At 38.7% G+C, this 10407-nt stretch overlaps 2 protein-coding genes across 2 annotated transcripts in view; both read left to right on the top strand.

Moving 5' to 3' along the window:
• Cbr-haf-6 overlaps positions 1 to 9597 on the top strand; it is a gene marked incomplete at both ends in the record, with an annotated part of 10508 nt that extends 911 nt beyond the window's left edge. Inside the window, 5 exons of the mRNA XM_045241255.1 lie at positions 1351 to 1638; positions 5946 to 6172; positions 7977 to 8851; positions 9433 to 9464; positions 9511 to 9597. Of these exons, the coding sequence (XP_045093778.1) occupies positions 1351 to 1638; positions 5946 to 6172; positions 7977 to 8851; positions 9433 to 9464; positions 9511 to 9597 (1509 nt within the window). The remainder of the gene's footprint in view (positions 1 to 1350; positions 1639 to 5945; positions 6173 to 7976; positions 8852 to 9432; positions 9465 to 9510) is intronic.
• A 349-nt stretch (positions 9598 to 9946) lies between these two features.
• CBG25405 overlaps positions 9947 to 10407 on the top strand; it is a gene marked incomplete at both ends in the record, with an annotated part of 1190 nt that continues 729 nt past the window's right edge. Inside the window, one exon of the mRNA XM_045241254.1 lies at positions 9947 to 10118. Within this exon, the coding sequence (XP_045098802.1) occupies positions 9947 to 10118 (172 nt within the window). The remainder of the gene's footprint in view (positions 10119 to 10407) is intronic.

Below are 10407 nucleotides of genomic sequence, written 5' to 3'. Positions count from 1 at the left end.
CATAGTCAACTACATGCAAACACAAGGAACGCTGAACTCGAAGCTCTATGAAGGTGTTGAAATCGCCAGTGTCGACGCATTCCAGGGACGTGAGAAGGACTACATTATTGTGACTTGTGTTCGATCCAATGATATACTCGGAATCGGCTTCCTTAGCGATCCTCGGCGTCTGAATGTGGCTATCACTCGTGCAAAATATGGAATCGTGGTTGTTGGAAATGCTAAAGTGCTCTCAAGACATGAGTTGTGGTATGAGCTGATCAATCATTATAAGAAGAAGGATATGTTGTATGAGGGACCAATTAGCGCACAAAAAATTCGAAAAATAATCTTCAAAAATAGCTGAAAAACATAAAAAGGTCTAAAAAGTTTTGCGAAAAATCGCAAAATTTTTTGATTACGGTAGTTGTCGTTGTGGGACCTTCGGCCACGGCCACAAGCCAAGAAATTATCTGAATCGCGCTGAAGGCGCACCAGCGAGCTGTTTGAAGCGGCAAAAAATGATTAAAATGCTAAAAATCACCTGCTTCCTCCGTTGAAGTTCTAGAAGTATTGACATAGGTTTGCACTTGTCTAGCTTTCGGAAATTCCGGAACAGATCCAAGCTTGAGAAACTTCCCAGACAATTTCCAACGTTGGGATGCCATTTCTGAAAATGTACTGTATTTTCTCAAATAGAGGCCCATCCAAACCGTCCACTTTGAGCTCAATTATCTCCATTCCCGTGAAAGATATCGAAAACTTGTCAACGGATAAAACCTAGGTGATATTATGATAAATATTTTATCAGTTGACAAATATTTGCTATCTTTCACAGTAACGAAGATAATTGAGCTCAAAGTGGACGGTTTGAGTAGGCTTGTATGAGAGGAAATACGGTAAATCTCCCATCCAAGTTGGTGGAAAAATCGAAAATCTGAAAAAATTGTTTGAGAAAATGTCTGAAATCTGAAATTTCATTAAATTCTAAGTATCATACGACACACTTCATGTTCTGAAACGTCTTAGAAATTGGGAATATTGCTGTTTTTCCACTGGAAGCGCGTTCTTTAGTACTGAAACTGATACAACTTGACTGAAGATGTGTCTATTTAGTCTACTCTTCACCCAACGTTGAGCTCAATTATCTCGGTTCCTGTCAAAGATATCAAAAAGCAGTCAACTGATAAATTGTTTGTAATAAAATCACAAACATTTTATCAGTTGATATACTTTTGATATCTCTTATAGAAACCTAGATAATTGAGCTCAAAGTCGACTGTGTGAGGGCCCTTCTAGTACAGGTTTTACGATAAATTAAGAAAGTTACCAAAAAGGCTCAAACTTCTAAAAGTCTCTAAATCTTTGCAGTGCGCCATTCTGTCAGCCTACATCAACATCCAAATCCCTCTGTGTCTTGGTGACCTAGTGAATGGAATCGTGGAAATCATCAAAGACGAATCGAAGAACCTTCGTTCGCAGTTCGAACATCTGAGACCATCTGCCATGCACCTGATGACATTGTACGTCGCGCAGTCTGCTCTCACTTTTTTGTACATTACGTTTTTGACGATTCTCGGAGAGAGGATGGCGACGAAACTACGATCGGATTTGTTCCAGAAGCTTCTACACCACGATATGGCGTTTTTTGATTCTCATGTAGGTGATAAGATTTCTTATCATTAAAAAAATCAAAAATAAAAAAGCTTCTTGGGATAGGTTACAGTAGCCATAGAATATACTGAACATGGCTTGGAAAGGACTACGGTAACTGTAGCTAGAGTAGCTAGCTAACTGCAAGGCTATTCTAGACTAGATCAAAAAGCACAAGAATGGCTATGAAGACTACTGTAGTAGTATAGAAAATGCTCTTCAAAATAAGAATGTGCAAAAGAGTGAGCGATGATCTTGAGATAGGTTACGGTAGCTAGAGCACAAGACAAAACTACTGTAGTCGAAGCAAAAACGGGCTCTTCAAAACATGGAAGCACATTAGGCTACGGTAGCTGTGCGCTGATTCCTAGATTCCCAGAATCGCTATGAAGACTACTGTAGTCGTATAGAAAGCGCTAGAGAGAGCGATGACCAAAGAAAGAACTGGCGGGGAAGGAAAATGCACACAATAAGAAAGGAAATGAGGAGGTGGTGGTGAGCTCCCCTTGATTTCTTGTGCCTTTTCTTGTGCTTTGTCGAAAAGGAAAAAGGACGAAATTGTGGTAATAAAACGAAATGGACACTCCTTCCCTTCGTTTCCACTTTTTTAGAACAACAAGATTGGTTGGGGTTTTGGAAAATGAAAGTGAAGAGGACTCTTCGAGGAGCTGGGAGGAGCAAAGGAGAGGGAACAAATAGGCTCCGCCCATTTGAAGATGTAGGGAAAAAATTATAAGAAAGAATCTGAAAATCGAAGGATTGAAATAAGGAAATTCGGAATTCCAAAATATAGAAGTCTAGTTTTTCTATGAAAAAATTGAAAAATCTAGAATAAAAATATTTTTTTGGAATCTGGAAATCTGGAAATGGAAATCTAGAAGTATAGAAAAATTAGAAATTTTTAGAGAATACAAATCCGGAAATTTAGAAATTTCGGGAACTAAAAATCTAGGAATCGTCGGTGGTGGCCGTAGCCGAAGGTCCCACAACGATAACTACAGTAACCTAGAATTTCGAATTTTCTGTTATTTTTTCCCCAAAAAAGGCGAAAAATTAGTAATAAAACAGACGGAAACTGAACGAAAATCAAGAAAAGGAATCGATTTTTTCTTCGATTTTTCGCAAAAGTTTTACAAGGGAACGACAACACCTCGTCAGTTTGGATTTTGATTAAAATTTCAGAATATGTCAAGGATATCCTATCTAGACATCCCTGAAAATTTTAGAACACGCTCGTCAATTTCAGCAGCGTTATATCAGTCCAAAGTTTTAGTACTGAAATCCGTTGATTTGCATGCTTTACCACACATTTCATCCCCGAAATCCCTTTAAAAGGAGTTTGAAGAGGGCCTGACATTTAAGCGCCTTTTGAACCAATAGTAAATGTCGACGGCGTGGTGTCGGGGATGTGGTGGGCGCCAGTAGTCACAAGGCTGCGGGTTCGGACCCTCTAGTGTTTTTTTTTTTGGAAATTTTCCAAATTGACAAAAGCTCGATAATATCACCCACCCAAATGGTAGAAAAAAATCTCAATGTTTTTCAGAAAATGTCTGAAATATGATATTACACATAATTCTGAGTATAGCAAAACAAGTTTCATGTTCTGGAACCTCCTGGGAGCGGAGAAAATCGCCTTTGAAAATCGCTATTTTTGCACTGAAAACGCGATTTTTGGTACTGAAACTGATATAACCCGGCTGAAATTGACGAGCGTGTTCTAAAATTTTCAGGGATGTCTAGATAGGATATCCTTGACATATACTGAAAATATCATCAAAATCCAAACTGTCGAGGTGTTGTGGTTCCCTTGTTAGACCTTTTTAGGGTTTTCAGTTATTTTCAAAATATCTTTTTCGATTTCTCCGAATTGTTTGTCTGAAATTTAGGATTCCTTGAAAGACGATTACTGTAGATTATTGTAGAAAATCTGGTAGTTTTTTTTTTCGCAAACACAATCACGTCAAAATGCAGACAAAAAAACGCAAAATAAAACTGGACTACAGTAATCTACAGTAATCAAAACACCGTTCCATCAAATTTCAAACAAAAAAAACCAGAAAAATCGAAAAAGATTCTTCAAAAATAGCTTTTAAAAACCTTAAAACGTCTAAAAAAATTGCAAAAAAAAAACGAAAAAAAAATCAATTTTAATTTCGAAAAATCGCCAAATTTTTAGGTTACTGTAGTTGAGACATTTGGCTCTGACTTTTCGTATCAGAATAACCATAGTTGCATGCGGGTCAGCCCGGGCAGATGGCGGGCCGGCTGAAAACGTGTCTCTGGAAAGAGATATTCAGACGGTTTTAATACCAAATGATAGATCTCAACAGGGCCCATCGCGCATTCGTTATTTGTGCTGGATTACGGTCCAGCAACATGTCGAAAATTGTGTTTGAATGACAAAAAATCTGCTTTCGTCAAATTGATCGAAAATTGTCATTCAAACACACTTTTCGACATGTTGTTGGACCGGAATCCGGTTGATGGGCCCTATCGAGATCTATCATTTGGTACCAAAACAGTCTGAATATCTCGTTCTAGGGACAAGTTATCATCCGGCCCGCCATCTGCCCGGGCATGCCCGCTTGCAACTATGATATCAACTGGAAATCTAGGTTAATCAATTTGGTAAAATTGGAAATCTGGGAATCTGGGAACTTCAGGAACTGATAATCTATAGAAACTTGCAAGGCAAGAAATCTGGTAATCCAAAACTCTGAAAATCCGGAAAATTTGGATTCTGGACAATCCAGAACATACTGGAAATTCCTATCTACAAATGAAATCGTAAAAAAGACATTAGCTTGGGAGCACTATAGTGCTCTTCTCTCCTACATTTTTAATTCTTCTGACTATACGAAATTCGTAGGATGTACTTCAATTCCATCTCTATAAATACGCACCGCCTCTATTGATATTTATAGGAACCAAAAATTAAAATTCCGGAAACAAAATTTGATTTTTTTCGAAAATTAGACAGGAAAAGTCACAAGTTTTCGCAAAAACGGATATAGAGTGTACTTTTTTGTGGGATACATGCACCTGATAATTATTTCGAGCAGCCAGTCAGCTAGCAAAAGTGTCAGTTTTCCCACCACACACAGAGAAGAGATTGGCAGATGGATGGGGGATGAAGAAGCAGAAAAATGGGGAGAATAGGGGAGACAAGCGGAAATTAAAATACGGGGCGGTTTCGGTGTAGTCCAAAAAAGAGAATGAATGGGAGCGAACGGGTGGAGAAAGAGTGAGTGATGGACATCGGAAATTAGAGGAGACATCTAGACAAATGGATAGGCAGACTGACAAGGAAATGGGGATGAAATGGGCCAAAAAAGAGGGATCGGATACTGTTAAAACTTTATTAGAAGGGCCCCTTTAATAGAATGGTTCCTCTAATAGAAGGGTCCTAGAAGAGGAGACATCTAGATAAATGGATACACAGGTTGACAGGATGTGGTTGACAAGGGGGTATTTTAAGCAATTTAGGAATCTGTGAATTTAGAAAAATTGAAATTTTAGAAATCTGGATATTTGTAACCCCAGGAATCAACTAACCGAAAACCTTAAAATTGATGAATGTCAACTGATTTTCAATGTTTCCGAATCCCAATTACCGTAAGCACTCTAATAGAAGGCCACCCTTTACTTGCTCTTCGAACTCATTTATCTCAATTTCTATAAGAGATATCAGAACTTTGACAACTAATAAAATGTAGCAGATATTACGGCAAACTTTTTATCAGTTGACGGATTACTGATATCTCTTTTAGGAATCGAGATAATTGAGCTCAAAGTTGATAGTTTATGTGGGCTTCTGTTACAGGAAATACGGTATTTGGAAATTGGAAAATTGGAAAATCGGTTGAAATATTTCGAATTCTAGGATTTTGGGTTTACTTACATTTCTGGGTTTATAGACATCCAAACTTTAAATTTTTGAATTCCTAGATTTCTAGATTTTCAAAATTGACTTCCAAATTTACATAAATTGAGAACACAATTTCCTGAAATCTTAGAAATTTCCTAAAAAAACAATAAGCACTCTAATAGAAGCCCACCCTAAAAAAATGTTTGTCATAATATCACCAATATTTTATCAGTTGACATAATTTTGATATATTTTATAGGAGCTAAAATAAGGGTTTTTGGTGGGTTTCCAAAAATTGGAATTTGAAAAAATCAGTTGACATACAATGAATTTCGCGATTTTCGGATTATTTGATTCCTGGGTTCATAGACATTCAGTTTTCTAAAATTTTCAATTTTCTAGATTCCCCTACTTCTGCATCTCTTAAAATTCCCAATTTTTCCAGAAAACCGGTGAACTCTCCGCTCGCCTAAACGCCGACGTCCAGGAATTCAAGAGTTCCTTCAAGCTCTGTGTCAGTCAAGGACTCCGAACCTTTGCTCAGACCATCGGATGCATTGGATCTCTCTATTTCCTATCTCCAACAATGACAATGTATACGGTAGCAGTGGTGCCAGGCATCATTTTGGCTGGTAGCGCGATTGGAGCCGGTTTGAGACAGTTGAGCAGGAGGTGAGTTTTAGGAATTATTAGGAAGTAGGAAGAAATCGGATCTGTGGAAGAGAAACGCCGGCGGCCGTGGTCAAAGGTCCCACAACGACAACTACTGTAACCTAAATATAGTTTAATCTTCCGGATTTTTAATGTGGATTTTCGTGCGTTTTCAGTCATTTTTTACTCTCAAAAGTCGTTATTTTACGACTTTTCTAAAGGAAAAAATTTGCAATTTTTTCGCAATTTTTCGAGAGAAAAACGTATTTTTTCTTCGATTTTCTGCAATATTTTTAGACCCTTTCAGGTTTTTCAGCTAGTTTTGAAGATTCTTTTTCGAATTTTCCCGAATTTTTTTTGTTTGATATTGGATGGAACTGTGTTTTGATTACTGTAGACTACTGTAGGTTACTGTAGAAACCTAATTTTCTTTTGTAGTTTTTTTGCGAACACAATCACGTCAAAAATGCACAACAAGAACTACAATAAGACTCAATACAATAAACTACAAGAACTACAAACTACAAGGTTTTCTACAGTAATCTACCGTAATCGAACACCGTTCTATTGAATTTCCAGACAAAAAATTCGGAAAAATCGAAAAAGAATCTTCAAAAATAACTGAAAAACCTAAAACGGTCTAAAAATGGTGGCAAAAAATCGAAGAAAAAATTGTTTTTGATTTCGGTTTTTTTTTAGATTTTTGTGCGTTTTTTTCAGGCATTTTTTCACTGTCGAAATTTGTTATTTTGCGACTTTTCTAGAAGAAAATTACAGAAAAACCGGCAAAAGGCATTAAAAAACGAGAAAAATCCTGAAATTAACAATTTTTGAAAGTTACGGTAGTTTTCGTTGTGAGACCTTCGGCGCCCGGCGTTTGTCATTCACAACTTCAATTTTTGTATCAGATTAACACAAATAGTGAGATTTTCGGCTCCTAGACGTTTGCGAACCCGTCAGTTGCGAACCGCGACGTTTGCGAACCACGACACTTGCGAACCCGGCAGTTGAAAATGCGACGGTTGCGAACCACGACGTTTGCGAACCCAGGTCCGCAATTGCGCGTGGTGGTGTTTGCACAGAAATGCGAAAATCTTGTTTTCAGCTTTAAAAAAGAAATATTGCGTATTCTTTGTTAGAATTCGGGGAAATTTGAAGAAATACATGATAAAATAATAGAAGAAACACGAAAAATTTTTTGAAATTTATTTTAGAACAGAAATGACAACAAAATTAACGAAGCAAAATCGAAAAAAAATGACAACAAATTGAACAACAAAAGCAACAACGCAACAACTGTACTTTTTTTCTAATAATGTTGTGTATAGTAATGAATAATTTTATATAATTTCAGAAAATTACCTTTCGGTGCAATGCAATAATTCTGCACCGTCTTTGTACATTTTCACCGGTCGTATGGAATATCCGGCGTGCGCGTAAATCGGTCTGAAGTTGCGAGAAGCCATTCTATAAACGGAACAGGTTATATATAGAACTCAAATCGTATATAAAAAAACAAAAACTCAAAAAAAAATTTTCCTGAAAAACTTGTATTATTTTATCATGTATTTCTTCAAATTTCCCCGAATTCTAACAAAGAATACGCAATATTTCTTTTTTTAAAGCTGAAAACAAGATTTTCGCATTTCTGTGCAAACACCACCACGCGCAATTGCGGACCTGGGTTCGCAAACGTCGTGGTTCGCAACCGTCGCGTTTTCAACTGTCGGGTTCGCAAGTGTCGTGGTTCGCAAACGTCGCGGTTCGCAACTGACGGGTTCGCAAACGTCTAGGAGCCAGATTTTCATAAAAATTGAATTTCCAGAGCCCAAGCCCAATCAGCTACAGCATCCGCAGTATCAGATGAGGCTCTGACCAATATGAGAACGATTCGAGCGTTCGCAATGGAGAAATTAGAATCAAAACTATTTGATAACGAATTGGACAAAGCGAGAGCTATGCAAGAGCAACTGGGAATCGGAATAGGGCTCTTCCAAGCTGGAACCAATCTTTTCCTAAATGGAATGATCCTTTCTGTCCTTTACGGTGGATCCAATCTCATTTCCAAGGGAGAAATGACTCCTGGAGCACTTATGAGCTTCCTAGTTTCCGCCCAAACTATCCAGAGATCCCTTTCCCAGTTATCCATAATCTTCGGAACCGCTATCAAAGGATGGACTGCTGGCGGTCGGGTTCTCGAATTCCAACGTCTTCAACCATCTATCCCAATTGATACAGGTGTCTGTATCCCTTATCACACGTTGTGGGGTGATATCAAATTTGACAATGTCTCATTTTCCTATCCAACTCGCCCCGGACACAATGTCTTTGAGAATCTGACTCTGTCGATTCCAGCCGGACAAGTTGTGGCACTTTGTGGACCGAGTGGAGAGGGAAAGAGTACGATAACTCATTTATTGGAGAGGTTCTATGAGCCAAAGACGGGAAAAGTGACACTGGATGGAAGGGATTTGAAGGAGTTGAATGTGGAATGGCTTCGTGGGCAAGTCATTGGGCTCATCTCACAAGAGCCCGTCCTGTTTGCCACGTCAGTGGAGGAGAATATCAGATATGGACGACCAGATGCGACAGATCAGGAGGTCCGTGATGCTGCTCGAGCCGCCCATGTCGACGAATTCGTGTCTAGATTCCCTTCGGGATACTCCACAATCGTCGGTGAACGAGGAGCACAACTTTCAGGTATTTCTTTTTTTAGGTCATCTGACTTGGTGGCCTAACTTTTTCAAGTCGAGTTTCCTAGGCCACTATGTGAAATGGCCTAGAAAACACACCAGATAAATGTGTAAACTTTTCTAGACCATAAAAATTGGTGGCCTAGAAAACTCAGCGTGTGAAAGTTAGGCCACCTAGGTAAATAGCCTAGAAAACGTACCAGGTTAGTATCAGGTCACTTCCAGGTCATAAAAGTTAGTGGCCTAACTTTTGCATATTGAGTTTTTCAGACCACCATAGTGAATGACCTAGAAAACATACCATCTGACCATTTCTAGACCATGAAAGTTGGTGGCCTAGAAAATTGGGAAAGTTAGGCCACCAAGCCACAAACCCCAAAATCCTCAAATTTTTCAATTCCAGGCGGTCAAAAACAACGAATCGCCATCGCCCGCGCCATTTTGAAGAATCCACCGATTCTGATTCTGGACGAAGCCACGTCAGCATTGGATTCTCAATCTGAGCAGCTGGTCCAGGAAGCGTTGAATATGTGATGAAGGGAAGGACGGTTCTGGTGATTGCTCATCGTTTGAGCACAATTCGATCAGCCAATTTGATCTATGTTATCAAGGATAAAAAGGTACATTTAAAGGGGCGAAGCCTTTTCCAATCATCTCTTTTTGCAGGCACTTGAAAGTGGAACGCATGAACAGTTGATGGCCAAGAAGGGATCGTTGTACAGAAAATTAGTGGAAGCACATAATGTGGATTAGGAATATAATTTTTCTAGAATTTAAAAAGATTTTCATTTCATTTTTGCTCAATTTCTTTGTCATTTTTCGGTGTCTTTTCAGAACTTTGTTTTAATAGTCTTTGTAATAAAAAGTTTATTTTTCGAAGGGTTTCCGGAAATCAGGATTTCAGAGAGCACTTCAGAGAATTCTTATGATCACTGTGACACAATGTAATCGTACTGTAGTTCAGAATTTTATACAGTATCCCAGTTGTCTGCAATCTAGATTTTTCTCTTTTTTTGAGTTGTCAAGTTCTGAAATAGGTTTAGAAAGCTAACATTTTGTAATACAAATTTTGTGAAACAGAAAGTTTTTTCCAAAAATCACTATGCAGTATTTCCCTTCCGGAAGGACGGTTCTGGTGATTGCTCATCGCTTGAGCACGATTCGATCAGCCAATTTGATCTATGTTATCATGGATAGAAAGGTAACTGCCTGCCACCCCACTTTGATAAAAAGGACCCCTCTTCCAACTGCGCTCTACCGTACACCAGCTGGCTGTCAGTAATTGCCCGCCTCTTTTGAATTTGGCCACCGATTGATTGTGTTGGTTCGCACAAAAAAGTCAATACCGCATAAATCAATAATCTTCCTTATATATAAAACGCTAGACGTGTCTGTTGGTCCTAGTGTCCGGCTGTCCGGTTTTGGGTTTCAAATAAGAATTAGGCCGCCGCCAAAACTGAACCCGCGGCCCTTCGGACAACGGCTGCGCATGCACAGGTCCTTGAGTTCGTTGACGGTCAAGACCATTTTATGAAGTTGGCCATCGAAAAGTATTTTTCAACT

This window comes from Caenorhabditis briggsae, assembly GCF_000004555.2.
Source record: "Caenorhabditis briggsae complete genome, chrI, whole genome shotgun sequence".
NCBI lineage: Eukaryota > Metazoa > Nematoda > Chromadorea > Rhabditida > Rhabditidae > Caenorhabditis > Caenorhabditis briggsae.
This window is presented reverse-complemented; position numbering and strand designations above follow the sequence as displayed.